The sequence below is a fragment of the Oncorhynchus nerka genome, linkage group LG27, assembly GCF_034236695.1.
Source record: "Oncorhynchus nerka isolate Pitt River linkage group LG27, Oner_Uvic_2.0, whole genome shotgun sequence".
Taxonomy (NCBI): Eukaryota; Metazoa; Chordata; class Actinopteri; order Salmoniformes; family Salmonidae; genus Oncorhynchus; species Oncorhynchus nerka.
The window spans coordinates 34729916-34754555 of record NC_088422.1 but is presented as its reverse complement, the minus strand read 5'-3'; the positions used below and the strand labels follow the sequence as shown (position 1 = coordinate 34754555).

The window sequence follows — 24640 nt, the reverse complement described above, 5'->3', positions numbered from 1 at the left end:
TTTGTTTTTCTGTCTTGAATAAAAGTAATAATGGAAAAGAATAATGGCTGGGTCTTGACTTGTTTATTAAATTGTATTATGTATTATGTAGTCTCGTTTGTGTAGCCAGAAGGCTGACATTTCATTTATTTTATGTAGTGACTAAATACATTTTTTTAAACAAAACCTTGAGATGATAATTAAATGTATTGCTAGAATAGGCGTACCATTGATTTTCAGGCTAATGAATGATAACGAATGTAATAAGTCAATCTTAGCTGTTATATACAGTAGAGATACATACTTTTTTTATAATATACCTTTATTATTCCACACAAACCCTACCACCCTTCCCCCAATTGGAGTAAACTAATAAACAATAACACTTAGGCTTCTACCTTCAGTTTATACATATTTTACCCATTTTACAGACACAATCTATTTTACAATAGTTCTATTTTGTTTGTTTTTTGTCCTTCCTCTATTTCTGATCCATCTGGTCCACTCAGTTTGATTTCTATTTGTAACTGTGCTATTTCACAGATTTTCTTAATTTACAGCTGATGTCGGAAGTTTACATACACTTAGGTTGAAGTCATTAAAACTCGTTTTACAACCACAACAAATTTCTTGTTAACAAACTATAGTTTTGGAAAGTTGGTTAGGACATCTACTTTGTGCATGACACAAGTAATTTTTCCAACAATTGTTTACAGACAGATTATTTAACTTATAATTCACTTTATCACAATTCCAGTGGGTTAGACGTTTACATACACTAAGTTGACTGTGCCTTTAAACAGCTTGGAAAATTCAATTTCAGGGCTTTAGAAGCTTCTGATAGGCTAATTGACATCATTTGAGTCAATTGGAGGTGTACCTGTGGATGTATTTCAAGGCCTACCTTCAAACGCAGTGGTTCTTTGCTTGACATGGGAAAATGAAAAGAAATGATCCAAGATCTCAGAAAAAAAATTGTAGACCTCCACAAGTCTGGTTCATCCCTGGGAGTACTTTCCAAATGCCTGAAAGTACCACGTTCATCTGTACAAACAATAGTACGCAAGTATAAACACCGTGGTACCACGCAGCCGTCATACCGCTCAGGAAGGAGACGCGTTCTGTCTCCTAGAGATGAACGGACTTTGGTGCGAAAAGGGCAAATCAATCCCAGAACAACAGCAAAGGACCTTGTGAAGATGCTGGAGGAAACAGGTACAACATTATCTATATCCACAGTAAAACAAGTCCTATATCAACATAACCTGAAAGGCCGCCCAGCAAGGAAGAAGCCACTGCCTCAAAACCGCCTTACAAAAAGCCAGACTACGGTTTGCAACTGCACATGGGGACAAAGATCATACTTTTTGGAGAAATGTCCTCTGGTGTGATTAAACAAAAATAGAACTGTTTGGCCATAATGACCGTCATTATGTTTGGAGGAAAAAGGGAGAGACTTGCAAGCCGAAGAACACCACCCAACCATGAAGCACGGGGGTGGCAGCATCATGTTGTGGGGGTGCTTTACTGCAGTAGGGACTGGTGCACTTCACAAAATAGATGGCATCATGAGGCAGGAAAATTATGTGGATATGTTGAAGCAACATCTCAAGACATCAGTTAAAGTTAAAGCTTGGTTAAAGCTTGGTCGCAAATGGGTCTTCCAAATGTACAATGACCCCAAGCAAAATGGCTTAAGGTCAACAAAGTCAGGGTATTGGAGTGGCCATCACAAAGCCCTGAACTCAATCCTATGGAAAATTTGTGGGCAGAACTGAAAAAGCGCGTGCGAGCAAGGAAGCCTCCCAACCTGACTCAGTTACACCAGCTCTGTCAGGAGGAATGGGCCAAAATTCACCCAACTTATTGTGGGAAGCTTGTGGAAGGCTACCCGAAACGTTTGACCCAAGTTAAACAATTTAAAGGCAATGCTACCAAATAATAATTGAGTGTATGTAAACTTCTGATCCACTGGGAATGTGATGAAATAAATAAAAGCTGAAATAAATCATTCTCTCTACTATTATTCTGACATTTCACATTTTTAAAATAAAGTTGTGATCCTAACTAGGATTGGACTATAGTGAGAACCTGACCCAATATATTCTGCTCAGGTAAGTCACTGGATACACACACTGAGAAGTTGATCAAAATACCGCTCAATGCATAAAAATGAGAAGGATCCATGTCTCTCTGTAGAATGTTTGACCTTCCTCTTATACCTCTGTTAGATCACAGCAATACACAAAGCCAGGATGGAGAGCCAGATTTCCTTACCCTGGCTGACTGGTTGATCAAACCCTTTCAACTTTAACTATTAAATCCTAATATTAGCTTAAATAGTCACCCTATTAATTCATAATTTTGGCTTTGTTGCTTCTCCATTCCACTTATGTGACCAACACACTGAATAACTCACAGTTGTGAAACTGAACTGTAACATAGTATTCCGTCCCACCGGCACATCCACGTTAGGATCATTGTGACAGAGGTGGTGGTGGTGTGGGGGGGGGGGTTGCCTTAGTGGGAGATCCAAGCAGTGGAAGTCAGATAAGTGGCAAAAGCCTATAACACTGTCCATTGCCATCACACCTATGTTACTTTTCTGTCTGTGCTGTCCTTCTGTTGAGACAAAAAAAAGTGTGATTGAATAAAGTCCTCCCTGTTAGGACTACTGTCTCTGATGTGAGTGTTGCCCCGACTGGGACTCAGTCTTTCCCTGTCACCTCCACCATCACCTTCACTGATATCCCCATCAACACAGGACCACCCAAAACCAGGTGACACCTGAAATACTAAAGCCCTCAGAATTTAAATCAACAGCCTCCGTATAATGTTTTTATGACTACGTTGAAAGGTTTGGGAAGTGCTGTGAATAAAACTCTGATGTGGTTCTGCCCTGGTGTCCTTCAGGTTTCAGATTAACTTTACTGAGTATGACTGCGACAGGAATGATGTGTACTGGCCCCAGCTGTCTTTCCCCCTCACCAGGTATTACACAGGTGAGACTCTGCTGTCCCAAGATGTGACAAGTGAAATATTATAAATAGATGATGGCAGTAGGATTAAAGCTTTCCCTCCACCATTCTACCTCCAGGTGAGTTCTGGCCAAGGGCCTTATCCTGGTGTTTTTCTTCATCGCTGCCTCCATTCTTGAGACTCGCTGGAAACAGATCCGACAGGCATGGATAAGTGCTTTTCTCTAAACCCAGGTATCTGAGAAAGAGTGAGGTAATAATCAGACAAATTAACATGCACCAACTCTTGAGGCTTGAATATGCTTGATCCTGCTGTTTGAAAAATAATGTCTGAACACTGTTATTGATGTAATGAAGTCATGTTCAGGTGGTAAGCTTAACAGTTTCAGCAGGTTTTCATGGTTTATAAGAATGTAAATTATCAAGTTTGATTGTATTTTGATATTTTTAAAGATATTTTTTTACCTTTTAAAATCTAATTTTTTGATTAACTTGAAATGTGAATCTGGCCTGAGACAAAGATTGTCTATTATATTTATGAGATATTCAAGTGACCGCTCTAAGAATGGAAGAGGTGAGATCAGGTGGGACCATTCTAACCAATGAGAGGGCAGATACGAGTGTGAACAACAGGCATAGAGATAGATAGAGGACTCGTCTTTGTATCTGTGCCATTCTTGCATCTGCGATGGCATGGACAGTGCCATTGAAGACATCTCCATTTTATAGTAGTCCATTTCCTTCTTCATTGGCTGATTACTCCCTACTCATAGCAATCCCCACCTAGTTGACTACTTTATTTTAAAGTAGTACATTTTCTTCTTCTTCATTGGCTGATTGCTCCCAACTCATAGGAATCCCTATATAATAGACAATATTTGTCCCAGGCCAGATTCACATGTCAAGTTAATAAAAATGCTTTCCCTTACATCAGACTTTTTTGTACATGATGTTGCCGCTACCGTCTCTGAATGATGATATTATCAACATACAGCTGGCTGGTTATACTCTGTACCGGCAGGATAGAACAGCAGCGTCTGGTAAGACAAGGGGCGGCTGAATATGTATTTTTGTAAATAACAGCTGGTGCACGATTTGTAAGGAAGTCTCCAACTATTGCTCGTCTGAGGTAGAGTATCTCATGATAAGCTGTAGACCACTCTATCTACCTAGAGAGTTTTCATCTGTATTTGTCGTAGCTGTTTACATACCACCACAGTCAGAGGCTGGCACTAAGACAGCATTGAATGAGCTGTATTCCGCCATAAGAAAACAAGAAAACGCTCACCCAGAGGCGGCGCTCCTAGTAGCCGGGGACTTTACTGCAGGAAAACTTCAATCCGTTTTACCAAATTTCTGTCAGGATGTTAAATGTGCAACAGGAGGAAAAAAACTCCACACACAGAGATGCAAACAAAGCTCTCCCTCACCCTCCATTTGTTAAACCTAACCATAATTCTATCCTCCTGATTCCTGCTTACAAGCAAAAATTAAAGCAGGAAGCACCAGTGACTAGATCAATAAAAAAGTAGTCAGATGAAGCAGAAGCTAAGCTACAGGACTGTTTTGCTAGCACAGACTGGAATATGTTCCGGGATTCCTCTGATGGCATTGAGGAGTACACCATATCAGTCATTGGCTTCATCAATAAGTGCATTGATGACATCGTCCCCACAGTGACCGTATGTACATACCACAACCAGAAACCATAGATTACAGGCAACATCCGCACTGAGCTAAAGGCTAGAGCTGCCGCTTTCAAGGAGCGGGACTCTAACCCTTGAAGCTTATAAGAAATCCCGCTATGCCCTCCGACAAACCATCAGACAGGCAAAGCGTCAATACAGGACTAAGATCGAATCGTACTAAACTGGCTCTGACGCTCGTGGCAGGGCTTGCAAACCATTACAGACTGCAAAGGGAAGCACAGCCGAGAGCTGCCCAGTGACACAAGCCTACCAGACAAGCTAAACTACTTCTATGCTCGCTTCGAGGCAAATAACACTGAAACATGCATGGGAGCACCAGCTGTTCCAGAATAACTTTTAAATAGGTCAACATTCACAAGGCTGCTGGGCCAGACGGATTACCAGGACTTGTACTGCAAGCATGCACTGACCAACTGACAAGTGTCTTCACCCACATTTTCAATCTCTCCCTGTCCGCGTCTGTAATACCAACATGTTTTAAGTGGACTACCACAGTCCCTTTGCCCAAGAACACTAAGGTAACCTGCCTAAATGACTACCGACCCGTAGCACTCACGTCTGTAGCCATGAAGTGCTTTGAAAGGCTGGTCATGGCTCACATCAACACCATTATCCCAGAAACCCTAGACCCACTCCAATTTGCATACCACCCCAACAGAATTCGAAATAAATCACAACAGTGTCACCAGCTAAGCACACCCACACCATCACACCTCATCCTCCTTGCTTCACGGTGGGAACCACACATGCAGAGATCATCCGTTCACCTACTCTGCGTCTCACAAAGACACGGCGGTTGGAACAAAAAATCTCAAAGATTTCCACCGGTCTAATGTCCATTACTCGTGTTTCTTGGCCCAACAAGTCTCTTCTCTCTTCTTATTGGTGTCCTTTAGTGGTTTTCTTTGCAGCAATTCGACCATGAAGGCCTGATTGACGCAGTCTCCTCAACAGTTGATTTGAAGATGTGTCTGTTACTTGTATACTCTTCGAAGCATTTATTTGGGCTGCAATTTCTGAGGTTGATAACTCTAATGAACTTATCCGCTGCAGCAGAGGTAACTCTGCGTCTTCCTTTCCTGTGGCGGTCCGGATTGACTGACCTTCATGTCTTAAAGTAATGGTGGACTGCCGTTTCTCTTTGCTTATTTGAGCTGTTCTTGCCATAATATGGACTTGGTCTTTTAACAAATAGGGCTATCTGCTGTATACCACCCCTACCTTGTCACAACACAACTGATTGGCTCAAACACATTAAGAAGGAAAGAATTTCCACAATTGAACTTTTTACAAGGCACACCTGTTAATAGAAATGCATTCCAGGTCACGACCAAATGAAGCTGGTTGAGAGAATGCCATTTAACCTTTATTTATCTAGGCAAGTCAGTTAAGAACAAATTCTTATCTTACAATGACTCCCTACCCCGACCAAACCCTCCCCTTACCCGGACAACGCTGGGCCAATTGTGCACCGCCCTATGGGACTCCCGATCACGGCCGGTTGTGATACAGCCCAGGATCAAACCAGGGTCTGTAGTGACACCTCTAGCACTGAGATGCAGTGCCTTAGACCGCTGCATCACTCGGGAGCTAAGACATAGGGTGGCTACTTTGAAGAATCTCAAATATAAAATATGTTTTGATTTGTTTAACACTTTTTTGGTTACTACATGATTGTCTTCACTATTATTCTACAATGTAGAAAATAATACAAATAAAGAAAAACCATTGAATGAGTAGGTGTGTCCAAACTTTTGACTGGTACTGTATGCTTCAGTAAGGTTGGCTTCTTAGCGTTCATAGCAATGGTTATCACAGAAAATAGATGTTGTGGTGCCAGCTGCAGAGATGTATTTTGGCATACGAGAGATTTGACTTCAGAAGAGTTACAGGATGTGTTGATGTGGTGGTGTCCCGTTCTCCCAGGCCGTTGGCATGGTGCAGGTGCAGATAGGGTCAAAGTAGTGGAATGAGGTTGTGGACTTTTAATGAGTGTAGAGTTATTTGGTAGGGTGTTTTTTTATTATATATATTTTTTAGTTTAGTTTAGTTTTTCCTTTTCCCATTTTGTTTCACAAAGTATAATATATTTATATTATAGTCCAGTTGAAGGCGGTAATGCAACATATTGGATGCCAACCGATGTTAAACTCAAAAGAAGAAGACTTGCCGAGTTGGATGATGGTTGGGTCAAGTCGGAGCTCCTTTTTTCCCCCGAGTTACCAGTCGTCTTGAACGCACTGAAGTCGGAGATTCCCAAGTTGTTTTGAACGCGGCATAACTTACATACAAGCTCCATATCAATGGGCGCATGAGTATTTAAAGCAAGTTAGACTTATTTGAAGTTTCAAGTTTTTAAAATGTGCTTATAGTAATAGTTATCTACCGGAACGTTTGTACTGTCAGAAGCTAGCTAACGTTACCACAACTTGATTGAGAAGAGAGTTTACGGAACCATCTAACGCTAGCTAGTGACAGTGGACCTTCTGGTTCGCTAAATCGATAGCCACGTTAATATGGTTACAAGAAGATGACTTCGACGGGTCCTTTTTGAGCCTCACTGGACTGGAGACGTGTCACTGATTGGCCAATGATTGACACGGTGTTGAAGTGAATGCACCGGTAGTTTGCTAGCCAGCCAGCTAGCTGCTAGCTTGCTTGCCAGCTAGCTACTTCTAAGACGCCGGAGCTCGCCGGTGAGATTGTTCGTCCGCTAAGCCTACCCAGGGAAGTGGTTTGTGCTCGTGACTAAGATTAGCTGAAACTAGCGAGCCGGTTGTATTGTGTGAGGAGAAGCGCAGGCTGTCAAGATGGGCTCGTTGTTCCGAAGTGAAGAGATGTGTTTGACCCAACTCTTTCTGCAGTCTGGATCAGCATACGACTGCATCAGCGAACTGGGAGAAATGGGTATGGTGGAATTCAGAGACGTAAGTATTGATCCCCAAATAAACTGTCATCTAACTAGCACCGCTGTATTGAAACAAATTGAAAAGTTATTCTCTCTCTGGTGCTGTTGTATTGTGAGCTGTCACTGTCAGACATGAGCAGGAATGTAGAATGTTGCCCATGGGTTTCCTTAACACAAGACCTGACACAAGATGGCTTATATAACACGTCAAGTCTAACCATATTGAGTAGAGTAGATTGTGCTTGCTTTACCGATGTTAACAGGTTCTTGTGAGGAGTCTGGATCAGTTTGATTTCATTCGTTGCAACTTGCCCTGTAGAGCAGTGGTCACCAACCTTTCCTGAGGCAAGACCACTTTAAGGTTAAATTCAAGCAGAGATCTACTGCTCAGATTGTTTTTAAACATGACTTAAAAAAACATAAGCGGAGGCAACAATAACCAATTAAAAACAGTTTTCTAGTAATGAGGTTTTTTCATTATGCTATATGCCCAATACATTATCATGCTAGATTTGTACTGGTGCTGTTCTCCTCAGATCATTTTTAAATGATTTAAACAATTGAGGTATATAATCACACTGGTAATAGATCATTTGTTGTATTACTTGTGAGGCACAGCTAAGTAAGCATAATTTTCTTTTTTACTGGACTGATGGCCTGCATCTGATGGTCAGTCTGAGGGGAGTGAGGGAACAGCGTGAGGCTCAACACCCTGACTCTCCAACCTGACTCACTGTCCCACCGCCCTCTTTCCCTCAGCTGAGAAAATGGGACACAGTCTTCCAGCTGATGTTACTCCTATGACCAGAGAAAGTGAAATATTTCTTGGTATTTAAAAATACACAAGTCGCTAATAATAACACAAGCTTATCGGAACACTTTGCTATACTCATTCAATGCAGCTGCAATGCTGGTGGCTTATAAATGTGTTGAACAAAGTGTTGACAGTGCTGAATAACAATTTAAATATTAACTTACAAACAGTAGCTCTTTTGTATTCGTTGAGTCGCCAGTCATGGTTTTAAGTTTTGAAATCTCACAGTATCCACATTGCATGTTCCAGGCTTCTTTTTACAGTCTATTGCTCGAGGAAACTTTGCAGACGCGGTGATCTGGCCTATCTGATTGGCCAGTGGTAGGCCTATAGGTGCACTTGATTTGCTCACTGTGCCTGCCGGGTACGCAGAGTTCTACCTTCAGACACATGAAATGGTTCAAAATGGGAAAGTTGACTTCCTGTTGCTAGGGCTGCTGAATCAAGTGCACCTACCGCCAACAGCGTGAAACGAATACAAAAAAATAGGACCGCAAATGGCGTTATCGTTGTGTTTTTAACAGAAATGTCTTGGAGAACGATCAGTCGATCACGATCGACCGGTTGGTGACCACTGCTGTAGAGTATAATGTGGAATGTTGACGATAATTTGCTAAATCCAGTCAATCTGCTCAGACAGGTGTGTGTTTGTGGTGAAAGTAACAATGTGGCTCTGCTTTTACTGTTTCAGCTCAACCCCAGCGTGAATCTATTCCAGCGGAAGTTTGTCACTGAGTTAAAAAGATGTGAGGAGATGGAGAGAATTTTAGGTAAGGATAAAACCGGTCGGTTTAATCTTTAATAAAAGTGATGATGGGCATGATTCACTCCTGAATAACTCAACAACAGTCACACTTAGTTAGTTACTGTGTAAATCCCAGTCTCCATGGTCATGGTAAAGTTATGAGATACACTGATCTGGCCAATGAGTCTCATCCAAGGCAGCTAAACTCAGGCTTAATTTGAGGCCAATGCCTGGTGATTAAATATAGGTCCCCAAAAAAGGAAGGTACAAGGAGCGTTGGGGTGAGTTTCTCAGAAATGTGAGCTCCTGAGAGAAAAGGATAAGTGTGAGGCAGAGTACATTTGACTCGTGAGGACTTCAAACACTGCGCTGTCCTTCGCCCCGGGCTGTCCTTAGCACCGGACAATGGGTGTTTTCACATATAGTCCTCTTTAAAAAAACAATCTCAGTTCTCTGTAAAGTGAACTCTGGGGTAAAGAAAAAGTGAAGCAAAATAACTGTTCTCTTTGTATTCACACTGCCCTTGCATTTGAATGAGGACTCAACTATTTTGCCAGTTCACTTCACCTATTTTGTGGACAGAGTCCTCTTTGCTTTCACATTGCTAACTTCAATAAGCATTTCTCAACGGCTGGCCATGCCTTCCTCCTGGCTACTCCAACCTCGGCCAACCGCCCCCCCGAGCTACTCGCCCAAGCCTCCCCAGCTTCTCCTTTACCCAAATCCAGATAGCAGATGTTCTTAAAGAGCTGCAAAACCTGGACCTGTACAAATCAGCTGGTCTTGACAATCTGGACCCTCTATTTCTGAAACTATCCGCTGTCATTGTCGCAACCCCTATTACCAGCCTGTTCAACCTCTCTTTCATATCGTCTGAGATCCCCAGGGATTGGAAAGCTGCCGCAGTCATCCCCCTCTTCAAAGGGGGAGACACCCTGGACCCCAACTGTTACAGACCTATATCCATCATGCCCTGCCTTTCGAAAGCCTAGTCAACAAACAGATCACTGACCATCTCGAATCCCACTGTACCTTCTCCGCTGTGCAATCTGGTTTCCGAGCCGGTCACGGGTGCTCTTCAGCCACGCTCAAGGTCCTAAACGATATCATAACCGCCATCGATAAAAGACAGTACTGTGCAGCCGTCTTCATCGACCTGGCCAAGGCTTTCGACTCAGTCAATCACCATATTCTTATCGGCAGACTCAGTAGCCTCGGTTTTTCTAATGACTGCCTTGCCTGGTTCACCAACTGTCTGCGAAGTAGAGTTCAGTGTGTCAAATCGGATGGCATGTTGTTCGGTCCTCTGGCAGTCTCTATGGGGGTGCCACAGGGTTCAATTCTTGGGCCGACTCTTTCTCTGTATATATCAATGATGTTGCTCTTGCTGCGGGCGATTCCCTGATCCACCTCTACGCAGACGACACCATTCTGTATACTTCCGGCCCGTCCTTGGACACTGTGCTATCTAACCTCCAAACGAGCTTCAATGCCATACAACACTCCTTCCGTGGCCTCCAACTGCTCTTAAACACTAGTAAAACCAAATGCATGCTTTTCAACCGTTCGCTGCCTGCACCCGCACGCCCGACTAGCATCACCACCCTGGATGGTTCCGACCTAGAATATGTGGACATCTATAAGTACCTAGGTGTCTGGCTAGACTGTAAACTCTCCTTCCAGACTCATATCAAACATCTCCAATCTAAAATCAAATCTAGTCTGTTTTCTATTCCGCAACAAAGCCTCCTTCACTCACGCCGCCAAACTTACCCTAGTAAAACTGACTATCCTACCGATCCTTGACTTCGGCGACGTAATCTACAAAATAGCTTCCAATACTCTACTCAGCAAACTGGATGCAGTTTATCACAGTGCCATCTGTTTTGTTACTAAAGCACCTTATACCACCCACCACTGCGACCTGTATGCTCTAGTCGGCTGGTCCTCGCTACATATTCGTCGCCAGACCCACTGGCTCCAGGTCATCTACAAGTCCATGCTAGGTAAAGCTGCGCTTATCTCAGTTCACTGGTGACGATGGCAAAACTCACCCATAGCACGCGCTCCAGCAGGTGTATCTCACTGATCATCCCTAAAGCCAACAAGTTCTCTGCCTTCAAGTTCTCTGCTGCCTGTGACTGGAACGAATTGCAAAAATCGCTGAAGTTGGAGACTTATCTCCCTCACCAACTTTAAACATCTGCTATCTGAGCAGCTAACCGATCGCTGCAGCTGTACATAGTCCATCGGTAAATAGCCCACCCAATTTACCTACCTCATCCCCATACTGTTTTTATTTATTTACTTTTCTGCTCTTTTGCACACCAGTATCTCTACCTGCACATGACCATCTGATCATTTATCACTCCAGTGTTAATCTGCTAAATTGTAATTATTCGCCTACCTCCTCATGCCTTTTGCACACAATGTATATAGACTTTTCTTTCTTTTTCTACTGTGTTATTGACTTGTTTATTGTTTACTCCATGTGTAACTCTGTTGTCTGTTCACACTGCTATGCTTTATCTTGGCCAGGTCGCAGTTGTAAATGAGAACTTGTTCTCAACTAGCCTACCTGGTTAAATGAAGGTGAAATAAGAAAAAAGAAAAAATATGTTTAGAAAGGAACCAAGATGCTTTTTCTAACATGCACTCTGGTGCAGGCTAGATGCAGTGCATTGTGAAAGTTTTCAGACCCCTCGACTTTTTCCACATTTTGTTACGTTACAGCCTTATTCTAAAATGGATAAAATAAATTCCTCAGTCTACACACAATACCCCATAATGAAAAAGTTATTTGTATTTTAGCAAATGTATTAAAAATGGAAATACCTCATTTACATAAATATTCAGACCCTTTGCTATCAGCCTCGAAATTGAGCTCAGAAGCATCCTGTTTCCATTTATCATCTTTGAGATGTTTCTACAACTTGATTGGAGTTCACCTGTGGAAAATTCAATTGATTGGACATGATTTGTAACAGCACACACCTATCTATATAAAAAAAAAGTCCATGTCAGAGCAAAACCAAGCCATGAGGTCAAAGGAATTGTCCGTATTGCTCCGAGACAGGATTGTGTTGAGGCACAGATCTGGGGAAGGGTACCAAAAAATGTCTGCAGCATTAAAGCTCCCCAAAAACAGTGGCCTCCATCATTCTTAAATGGATGTTTGGAACTACCAAGACTCTTCCTAGAGCTGGCTGCCCGGCCAAACTGCGCAATCAAGGGAGAAGGGCCTTGGTCAGGGAGGTGGCCAAGAGCCAAATGGTCACTCTGACAGAGCTCTAGAGTTCCTCTGGAGATGGGAGAATCTTCCAGAAGGAAAACCATCTCTGCAGCACTCTACCAATCAGGCCTTTATGATAGTGGCCAGAAGTAAAAGACACATGAAAGCCTGCTTGGAGTTTGCCAAAAGGCACCTAAAGACTTTCAGACCATGAGGAACAAGATTCTTTGGTCTGATGAAACAAAGATTGAACTCTTAGGCCTGAATGCCAAGCATCACGTCTAGAGGAAACCTGGCACCATCCCTACGGTGAAGCATAGTGGTGGCAGCATCCTGTTGTAGGGATGTTTTTCAGTGGCAGGGACAGGGAGACTGGTTAGGATCGAGGGAAAGATAAATAGAGCAAAGTACAGAGAGATCCTTGATGAAAACCTGCTCCAGAGTGCTCCGGACCCCCGACTGGGGCAAAGGTTCACCTTCCAACATGACAACGACCCTAAGCATACAGCCAAGACGATGCAGGACTGGCTTCGGGACAAGTCTCTGAATGTCCTTGAGTGGCCCAGCCAGAGCCTGGACTTGAACCAGATTTGAACATCTCTGGAGAGACCTGTAAATAGATGTGCAGCGATGCTCCTCATCCAACCTGACAGGGCTTGAGAGGATCTGAAGAGAAGAATAGGAGAAACTCTCCAAATACAGGTGCGCCAAGCTTGTAGACTCTTCTTGGGTATGACGCAAGGCATTAATCGCTGCCTAAGGTGCTTCAACAAAGTACTGAGCAAACGGTCTGAATACTTATGTAAATGTGATATTTCAGTTTTGTATTTTTCTTTAAATTTGCATAAATGTATACCCTGTTTTTGCTTTGTCATTATCAGGTATTGTGTGTGGATTGATGGGGGGGAGAGACAGGGAGACAATGTAATCAATTTTAGAATAAGGCTGTAACGTAACATGGTGTGGAAAAAGTCAAGGTCTGAATACTTTCCGATTGCGCTGTATACCTACTTACATTTTGGAAGCTAATAGATTGCATATAGTTAATCTGAGATATTGTAATAAGAAGATACTATTAACATGTCCATTTTATTGGTAACAGAATAAATAGCAATAGAATAACTGCATAATAAATAATGCTGTAATTTGACAATTGTATGCCCAAGGTAGCACTACAATAGATTATGTACCATATGTTGTGATTCTCACCAACTATATTGTCTAATCACACTATTCAAACCCCACAAGCAATAAACATCTTATGAAGTTATCTTAGTCTATATGTCACATATTGCAAACAAATCATCTAAACTAAAAACGGCACATTTTTTTTTCTGTGAACCTGCACATCTTCTCTCATTTGTGGCACCAATGTGAGGGTTTATGCCAGGGGAAACGGTGTTACAGTAGTCTAGTGTGTGGTGCGGGAATAATGACCAGCAAACCTGGGGAGCTTTGCATTCACATTGTCCTAAAAAAAGGAAACCGGACTGCGGAATTCAAGCAAACCGAACTCAGACCACCTCTCGATGGTCTCCGTTCAGTTCGCTTCGGGTGCTCTTTTGAGGGGTCTGCGTTCACACTACCCAAAAAATTAAGTGAACTGCTCGGAGTTCACAAAAATGTCCTGAAAGGGCCTTAAGACTGGCTCTGGGATAGCTTATCCCGTGTTCACATAAGCATTTGTTAACCTTGGGCTAAGATTTAACCCTGGACTAAGGATTCACATTTGTATCCCAAAGCCCTGGACTAACAGACGAATGCAACACTCGACCAGAGGTGGAAAGTAACAAACTATTCTCATTACTGTAATTGAGTGGCTTTTCCAAGTACTTGTATTTTTAAAGTCAGTATTTTAAAGCTGCAATATGTTACTTTGTCTTTAAAAAAACTATTATGTTCTAAAGCTCTTAAATTGCTAGTGATCATCCAATGTGATTTCAACAGTAACAATATGGCGCTTCCAGCCTACCTGAGAACTGCTGTATTCAATTTCCCTGTCTGGAAAGATTTACGACTGCATATAATGAATTACGAGTTTCCGGAGGCAGTGCCAGATCAGACTGAGATATGAATGGAACTTTGATGCCCATATGGCAGATACAGGTAGCACACCCCATCTAACATAAAGAAACTAGAGTTCGACCGATTATGATGTTTCAACGCCGATACCTTTTTATTTTATCTTTTAAATTTTAGGACTAAAAAAAGCCGGTACCGATTTTAAATCAGCCTATTTAAAAAATAAAAAAAAATATTTTATATATATATATATATATAAGGACAATTACAATAATACTGAATTAACATTTATTTTAACTTAATATAATACATCAATTCAATTTAGTCTCAAATAAATAATGAAACCTGTTCAATTTGGTTTAAATAATGTACCAAAAGTGTTGGAGAAGAAAGTAAAATTGCAATATGTGTCATGTAAAAGAGCTAAGGTTTAAGTTCCTTGCTCAGAACATGAGAACATATGAAAGCTGGTGGTTCCTTTTTACATGAGTCTTCAATATTCCCAGGTAAGAAGTTTTCGGTTGTAGTTATTATAGGACTATTTCTCTCTCTACCATTTGTATTTCATATACCTTTTGAATTTGTATGTTCTAATAGGTACTTTAGTATTGCCAGTCTAATCTCAGGAGTTGATAGGCTTGAAGTCATAAACAGCGCAAGCAATGCTTGAAGCATTGTGAAGAGCTGTTGGCAAACGCAGGAAAGTGCTGTTTGAATGAATGCTTACGAGCCTGCTGCTGCCTACCACCGCTCAGTCAGACTGCGCTATCAAATCATAGACTTAATTATAATATAATAACACACAGAAATATGAGCCAAGGTCATTAATATGGCCAAATCCAGAAACGATCATTTAAAAAAAAAAAACGTTTATTCTTTCAGTGAAATACGGAACCGTTTTGTATTTTATCAAACAGGTGGCATCCATAAGTCTAAATATTGCTGTTACATTGCACAACCTTCAATGTTATGTCATAATTATGTAAAACTCTGGCAGATTAGTTCGCAATGAGCCAGGTGGCCCAAACTGTTGCATACACCCTGACTCTGCGTGCAATGAACGCAAGAGAAGTGACACAATTTCCCTAGGTAATGTTGCCTGCTAACATTAATTTCTTAACTGAATATGCAGGTTTAAAAAAATATTCTTCTGTGTATTGATTTTAAGGCATTGATGTTTATGGTTAGGTACATTCGTGCAACGATTGTGCTTTTTTCACAAATGCTCTTTTGTTAAATCATCCCCCGTTTGGCAAAGTTGGCTGTTTTTGTTAGGAAGAAATAGTCTTGACACAGTTTGCAACGAGCCAGGCTTCCCAAACCGCTACATATACCCTAACTCTGTTGCACAGAATGCAAGAGAAGTGACACAATTTCCCTACTTAAAAGAAATTCATGTTAGTAGGCAATATTAACTAAATATGCAGGTTTAGAAATATATACTTGTGTTTTGATTTTAAGAAAGGTGTTGTTTATGGTTCGGTACACATTGGTGCAATGACAGCGCTTTTGTCGCGAATGTGCTTGTTAAATCACCCGTTTGGCGAAGTAGGCTGTGATTCAATGATAAATTAACAGGCACCACATCGATTAAATGCAACGCAGGACAAGCTAGATAAACTAGCAATATCATCAACCATGTGTGGTTAACTAGTGATTATGTTAAGAGTTTTTTAAAATAAGATAAGTTTAATGATAGCTAGCACCTTACCGTGGCGCCTTGCTGCACTCGCATAACAGGTAGTCAGCCTGCTCCTGGTGGAGTGCAATGTAATCGGCCATAATCGGTGCCCAAAAATACAGATTACCGATTGTTATGAAAAATTAGGGTCGATTTCAAGTTCAGCCATTCCGATTAATCGGTCAACCCCTAAAAGAAACAGTGAACTTCAGAGCCAACAGGCGAAAAGGGAAAAATGATTGCGCCCGGGCCAAGACAAGAGTCGAGACTGAACCTCCTATTTGCGTTCAAAGTGGAGAGAGCTTGCTAGCGAAGGGATTCAAAACTGACCTGCTGAAAAGGTAAGACGTACCTTAGCTAATGTAGCTATCTTGCTAGCTAGATATAAAGTGATGTGTTGCATTTTAGTTGTAAATATGGAAGTGGGTGTTATAGCTACTATGGATTACTTGTTTGGGTTGTTGTTAGCTAGCTGACTGCAACAGGCATTGGTTTGTTTCATTTTAATTTAGACTATTGCTTCGCTATTTAGTTGTAGCTAGCTATACGGTTGAAGTCGGGAGTTTACATACACCTTAGCCAAATACATTTAAACTCAGTTTTTCACAATTCCTGACATTTAATCCTAATAAAAAATCCCTTTCTTTGGTCAGTTAGGATAGTTCACATTCTTAAAATAAAGTGGTTGTCAGAATAATAGAAAGTGATTTATTTCAGCTTTTATGTCATCACATTCCCAGTGGGTCAGAAGTTGACATGCACTCAATTAGTATTTGTTAGCATTGCCTTTAAATTGTTTAACTTGGGTTAAATGTTTCGGGTAGCCTTCCACAAGCTTCCCACAATAAGTTGGGTGAATTTTGGCCCATTCCTCCTGACAGAGCTGGTGTAACTGAGTCAGGTTTGTAGGCCTCCTTGATCGCACACGCTTTTTCATTTCTCCCCACACATTTTCTATAGGATTGAGATCAGGGCTTTGTGATGGCCACTCCAATACCTTGACATTGTTGTCCTTAAGCCATTTTGCCACAACTTTGGAAGTATGCTTGGGGTCAATGTCCATTTGAAAGACCTATTTGCGACCAAGCTTTAACTTCCTGACTGATGTCTTGAGAGGTTGCTTCAATATATCCACATAATTTTCCAGCCTCATGATGCCATCTATTTTATGAAGTGCACCAGTCCCTCCTGCAGCAAAGCACCCCCACAACATGACGCTGCCACCCCAATGCTTCACGGTTTGGATAGTCTTCGGCTTGCAAGCCTCCCTTCTTCCTCCAAATATAACGATGGTCATTATGACCAAACAGTTCTATTTTTGTTTCATCATTTTCTCCAAAAAGTACGATCTTTTACCCCATGTGCAGTTGCAATCCGTAGTCTAGCGTTTTCATTGCGGTTTTGGAGCTGTGACTTCTTCCTTGCTGAGCAGCCTTTCAGGTTATGTCGATATAGGACTCGTTTTACTGTGGATATAGATACTTTTGTACCTGTTTCCTCCAGCATCTTCACAAGGTCCTTTGCTGTTGTTCTGGGATTGATTTGCACTTTTCGCACCAAAGTACGTTCAACTCTAGGAGACAGAACGCGTCTCCTTCCTGAGCGGTTTGACGGCTGCGTGGTCACATGGTGTTAATACTTGCGTTGTACAGATGAACGTGGTACCTTCAGGCGTTTGGAAATTGCTCCCAAGGATGAATCAGACTTGTGGAGGTCTACAATTTATTGGCTGATTTTCCCATGATGTCAAGCAAAGAGGCACAGAGTTTGAAGGTAGGCTTGAAATACATCCACAGGTACACCTCCAATTTACTCAAATGATGTCAATTAGTCTATCAGAAGCTTCTAAAGCCTTGACACAATTTTCTGGAATTTTCCAAACTGTTTAAAGGCACAGTCAACTTAGTGTATGTAAACTTCTGACCCACTGGAATTGTGATACAGTGAAATAATCTGTCTGTAAACAATTGTTGGGAAAATGACTTGTCATGCACAAAGTAGATGTCCTAAACGATTACCAAAACTATAGTTTGTTAACAAGAAATTTGTGGATTGTTTGAAAAACGAGTTTTAATGACTCCAACCTAAGTGTATGTGAACTTCAAACTTCAACTGTATGTATCCTTGACCTTGTGTTATATTTCTGTCTGTGATCTTAACAGTGCATCTGATTGGCTTACCAGCTACTTCACAATAGTGGCACGGAATAGCCATGATCATCATTTGACGACAAAGCTCTAATTAGAAAACATATTTCAACAAAAATGTTGCCGCCTTTTCAGTTATAACAGGGAGCAATCGACATCAACACCTACCAAGTGTAGTGTGTTTCTAGCCCCACCATTGTCAGGTATTGAATCAGATCGGGAAGCGGGCTTTAGCAAAGTGTTTTTGGCCATGTCTGTTCCAACTTTGTATTTCCCCTAGCTGGCCAAGAACAATAATATTTCTACTAAAAATGAAGTAGACATCTGCAAATGCTAGGCATCTATGTGGCTAAGATGTTTAGGATAATTAATTACCCAGGATTTTCTTTGAGTAATGATGGCATACTATCTCAATAGATGAGCTTAGTGCACAGAGATATGACCATGTTATTCCTCATTTGAGCTATCTGGCTGAGATGTAGCCAGTCCTAGCCCGAAAGCTACACATGTATAGGACTGTGACATTTATATTAAATGACTGGAAACATGAATTATGTTATGCCTAGTAGCCTCCTCCAATTATCATTAATCCTAAACTGGATGTATTTACCCAGGAAATATAAGATTGCTTATCATCAAAGGCAGTTCTGTCCCAGTTGTCAAATGGTAAAATTGAATTTCAGATTGGGATTGATGGAGCATGTTAAATTAAATAAAAACTATTATCTCTAGGTCAGGGATGGGTAACTCCAGTCCTTGAGGGCTTGATTGGTGACACACATTTGCCCCAGCTGACAGCTGACTTCAATAATCAACTAATCATAGTCTTCAGGTTAGAATGCAATTAGTTTAATTAATCAGGTGTGATTTTCTTTTTTTTTAATAAAGGGCTGGGGGAAAGTGTGGCACCAATTAGCCCCCGGGGACTGGAGTTGCCCATCTCTGATCTAGGTCTACATCTGAGCTGGAGTCATTCTAGAACCACATACTCATTTACATGGTTTACTTTCCCTCCTCTGGTAGAACTTGTAACCATCGTCCAGCCTCATGGAATGCGGAGGGCAACTAATGTAAGTGTCAACTACAGTTCTGCACTTTATAGTAATGTAATTCTATAGACAGAATAATATTTGGTGAACATTTTATCTTTCAGCTACAGGAGACTCTACAATAACAAGTCTCGAAGGTGAAGTGTCTAAGCATTGACAACTTCAGAGGTCTACTAAACCTACATCCCAGAACTTTAGAGAGCAGTGTTAAGACTGGGCTCTCAATTGGTGCTACCAAGAAGAATGACCCTGAGATCAAATGAACCAAGACTCCATGATGTGCCTCGACCAACAACGGCTGAGCTGCTACAACTTCAAGGAGATATCACCACGCAACACAGGATGCAGTTAGCACACCTTTTGAATGGGGAAGGAGCTTTCCCTCATGTCAGACTTAGTGGTTCCTGGGAATGTGTGAAAACATTTCAGTACTCTGTAGGTTGTTGAAAGAGGGTGGCCTACAACCAAACATGAATCATATGTAAATAAGGGAAGTTTGTGTGGGCAACAAACTTGTGTATGAAACAATATTTGTGTATTCTTTATCTAGCATATAGGCATCATTATTGTGGTTTTAGAATTATTTACTAAACTGGTTTCCTTTATCTATGCTCTGGATGGTTTTCTCTTCAAATTAGCATACTTACACTAGGGCACTTATCTAGAAAGATGGACTACGCTGGTGTAAATACAGTACAAAACAAGTCAGATCACACAAATCATGTCAAATAAACATTTATTAGGGAGATAAAACAACCTATTCTCTAACCTCCAAAATAACAAAAGCGCAGTGTAAGAAAACATACTTTTAAAATATATATTTGAAATGCAAAACATACAAACCTCAGCGATATCACCCTGCCCAGACCCACCTGCTCACATCTCCAGTGCCTGCATCACCCTCTGCCACATGACCTCAAACGGCACCATTTTGTTTCTCTCTGATGTAAAACATTCAGATAAAGTACTGAACTGCTATCACCCAGACCTAGGGGAAAAAATCAATACTCTAAGAATATTTTGAAGATAAATACACAATGTAGAGACAGAAGACGAGCTGGGTTATAACCTACATCCTGTCCCTTTGTTCACTGGGGAGAACCACAGGAGAGGATTGCTGAGGGAGCATCACTGAGAACCAGGAGAATGGACATCTACCATCTACCCCCAAGATTTGTCCTATTTGAATAAACCTATTTTCCTCCCCCTGATTTGTTTGGGGATCTGTGTTAAAGAATAACATCAACTGCTTAACATTAAAGATAGGGAAAATATTCAATTTGGTGCTAATTGGGATCCAAGTGAAGAATAAAGTACAGTGTAGTCATGGAAAGTGTTCAAATTGGGTTAAAGTTCTCTATTGCAATGGATTTCCATCATTGATTCTTGAGAGGTCGTTTTTGAGATCAGTGTAGATCTGCATTCAACAACTCCAGTGGGGGTTGGAGATGGCATAGCCTAATACTAACGGAAGCATGTCTTTTCAGCCACAACCGTTGATGACGGGTGTATAAAATCGACCACACAGCCATGCTATCTCCATAAACAAACATTGGCAGTAGAATGTCCCGTACTGAAAATCTCCAGTGACTTGCAACATGGCACCGTCATAGGATGCCACCTTTTCCAGCAAGTCAGTTTGTCAAATTTCTGCCCTGCTAGAGCTGCCCCGATCAACTGTAAGTGCTGTTATTGTGAAGTGGAAACGTCAAGGAGCAACAACGGCACAGCCGCAAAGTGGTGGGCCACACAAGCTCACAGAACCGTGCCGCAGAGTGCTGAAGCGTGTAAAAACTGTCTTTCCTCGGTTGCAACACTCACTACCGAGTTCCAAATTGTCTCTGGAAGAAATGTCAGCACAAGTTGGAGTGGTGTAAAGCTCACCTCCGCTGGACTCAGGAGCAGTGGAAACGAGTTCTCTGGATTGAGGAATCACGCTTCACCATCTAGCAGTCCGACGGACGAATCTGGGTTTGGAGAACGATACCTGCGCGAATGCATAGTGCCAACTGTAAAGGAAGAATGGTCTTGGGGCTGTTTTTCATTGTTCGGGCTTGGCCCCTTCGTTCCAGTGAAGAACATCTTAACGCTACAGCATACAATGACATTCTAGACAATTCTGTGCTTCAAACTTTGTGGCAACAATTTTCCCTTGCCTGTTTCAGCAAGACGATGACCCCGTTGTGTGGGCGAGCGGTTTGCTGATGTCACTGTTGTGAACAGAGTGCCCCATGGTGGCGGTGGGGTTACGGTATGGGCAGGCATAATCTACGGACAACGAACAGAATTGCTGGTCACAGAATTGTGAGGAGATCCTAAGGCCCATTTCTTTTTTCTTTTAAGGTATCTGTGACCAACAGATTCATATCTGTATTCCCAGTCATGTGAAATCCATAGATTAGGAGCTAATTCATTTATTTCAATTGACTGATTTCCTCATGAACTGTAACCTAATGTGCAGCACAGTATCGCTCAACTCAGACAGCGGTGTGTAGCCTACTGTAACTGCTGGCAAAGTAATTCAAAGCCTGTACTTTATCACTCAGGATATAACTTTCCAGTGCTACTATTTTTGCCATGTAGGCCTAATGTTGTTATTAAAACAAAATCAGTCAACCCCATAGTAGAATAGTTTTTACATATTTACCTAGTCAGCTTGTTCTGTATTTTATGCGAGATAAATATTCCTCGAGGGACATTCAAGTTGCGAGAGCCATGAGAGGGGAAACATGTCCGATTCTGATTAGCAGTCAATACACAACACTTCCATGAAAGCAGTTTTGGCAAATGTAGTTTGAAAAAAAAGTTGGGGATCCCAGTTTTACGTTGCTACCACGTTTATTTATCTACTCCTTCAATTGCGGGTGTGGCATCGTTTTACAAATGCAGTTTTACAACCTGAGTTTTAAGAATGGTTTCGGCGCAACAAAGCTTATAAAGGGGAAATGTCCTCTTAAAAGGGCAATGAAATACTTTGTAATAGAAACAAAGCAAAAGTCAAATTTTGAGTGAAATTATTTTTATTCATATTCATTATAGAAAATAATTAATAATATCAATCAGGATGTTGTGTCCAATGGGGTAAATGCAAATGGATGCAGGTCACTGAACTAAATGACTATCGCCCGTGGCACTCACTTCTGTCATCATGAAGTGCTTTGAGAGGCTAATCAAGGATCATATCATCTCCACCTTACCTGACACCCTAGACCCACTCTAATTGGCATACTGCCCCAATAGATCCACGGATGATGTAATCGCACTGCACACTGCCCTATCCCATCTGGACAAGAGGAATACCTATGTAAGAATGCTGTTCATTGACTACAGCTCAGCATTCAACAACATAGTCCCTTCCAAACTCAGGACCCTGGGATTGAACACGGGGGCCCCTCGGGGGTGTGTGCTTTGTGCCCTTCTGTACTCCCTGTTCACCCACGACTGAGCAGCCGCACACGACTCCAACACCAAGTTTGCTGACGACACAACGGTGGTAGGACTGATCGACAATAAAGCAGAATATAGGGAGGAAGTCCGAGACCTTATCAGCCAGACAGAGAAGCTGATCGGGGACTACAGGAACTGGAGGGCGAGCACACCCCCGTCCACATTGATTGGGCTGTAGTGGAGCGGGTCGAGAGCTTCAAGTTCCTCTGTGTTCACATCACTAAGGAATTAACATTGTCCACACACCCACACAGTTGTAAACAGGGCACGACAGCGTCTTTCCCCCCTCAGGAGGCAGAAAAGATTTGTCATGGGCCCTCATTCTCAAAGTTATACAGCTGCACCATTGAGAGCATCTTGACTGGCTTCATCACCGCTTGGTATGGCCACTGCAAGGCATCCGACCGCAATGCGCTACATAGGGTGGTGAGTACGGCCTAGTACATCACTGGGGCCGAGCTCCCTGCCAACCATGACCTCTATATACCAGGTGGCGTAAGAGGAAGGCCCAACAAATTGTGAAGACTCCAGCCACCCATGCCATAAACTATTTTCTCTAATCAAATGGCTCCCCAGACTACCTGCATTGACCCTTTTTTGCACTAACCCTATGCACACAAGCTGGATTCTACCCACACACTCACATATACACTGACACCCCAACACACACACTCACTTTTTTTACACTAACTTTTTTTTATACACTGGCTCTATGCACACCTGACTCTACCCACACACTCACACATACTGACACCCCAATATACACACACACACATTCACACTCACCACACGATGCTGCTACTGTCTTATCTATCCTTTTGCCTAGTCACTTTACCTCTATATGTACATAGCTACCTCAATTACCTCGTATCCCTGCATATCGACTCGGTATTGGTACTCTCTGTATAGACAGCTCCTTCAGAAAGTATTCACACCCCTTGACTTGTTCTGTTTTGTTACAGCCTGAATTTAAAATGGATTAAACTTAGATTTTTTTTGTCACTGGCCTACACACAATATCCCATAATGTCAAAGTGGAATAATATTTATAGAAATATTTACATATTACTACAAAATAAAAAAGCTGAAACGTCTTGTCAGTAAGTATTCAACCCCTTTGTTATGACAAGCCTAAATCACTACAAAGATACAGCCGTCCTTCCTAACTCAGTTGCCGGAGAGTAAGGATGCAAATGGTGACTTTAAAACAGTTACAGAGATTAATGGCTGTGATAGGAGAACTGAGGATGGATCAACAACATTGTAGTTACTCCACAATACTAACCTAATTGACAGAGTGAAAAGAAGGAAGCCTGTACAGAATACAAATATTCCAAAACATGGATCCTGTTTGCAACAAGGCACTGCTGAAAATGTGGCAAAGCAATTCACTTTTTGTCCTGAATACACATTGTTATGTTTGGGGCAAATCCAATACAACACATTACTGAGTACCACTCTCCATATTTTCAATCATAGTGGTGGTTGGTTGCATCATGTTTATTCTTTCAGTGAAATACGGAACCGTTCCGTATTTTATCTAACGGGCGGCATCCATAAGTCTAAATATTCCTGTTACATTGCACAACCTTCAATGTTATGTCATAATTATGTAAAATTCTGGTAAATTAGTTCGCAACGAGCCAGGCGGCCCAAACTGTTGCATATACCCTGACTCTGCGTGCAATAAACGCAAGAGAAGTGACACAATTTCACCTGGTTAATATTGCCTGCTAACCTGGATTTCTTTTAGCTAAATATGCAGGTTTAAAAATATATACTTCTGTATATAGATTTTAAGAAAGGCATTGATGTTTATGGTTAGGTACAGTCATGCAACGATTGTGCTTTTTTCACAAATGCGCTTTGTTAAATCATCCCCCGTTTGGCGAAGTTGGCAGTCTTTGTTAGGAAGAAATATGCTTCACA

General features: G+C 41.7%; 1 protein-coding gene and 1 long non-coding RNA gene across 2 annotated transcripts in view; both read left to right on the top strand.

The window, feature by feature from the left end:
• The first annotated feature begins 6818 nt into the window (after positions 1–6818).
• LOC115111656 (V-type proton ATPase 116 kDa subunit a 2) overlaps positions 6819–24640 on the top strand; it is a 36845-nt gene continuing 19023 nt past the window's right edge. The window contains 2 exon segments of the mRNA XM_029637972.2: positions 6819–7593; positions 9080–9158. Coding sequence (XP_029493832.2) covers positions 7477–7593; positions 9080–9158 — 196 coding nt within the window. The 5' untranslated portion in view covers positions 6819–7476.
• LOC135565298 (uncharacterized) lies at positions 15482–20475 on the top strand. The gene is made up of 2 exons (XR_010461503.1): positions 15482–19285; positions 19369–20475. It is a non-coding gene; the product is annotated as an uncharacterized LOC135565298 (long non-coding RNA).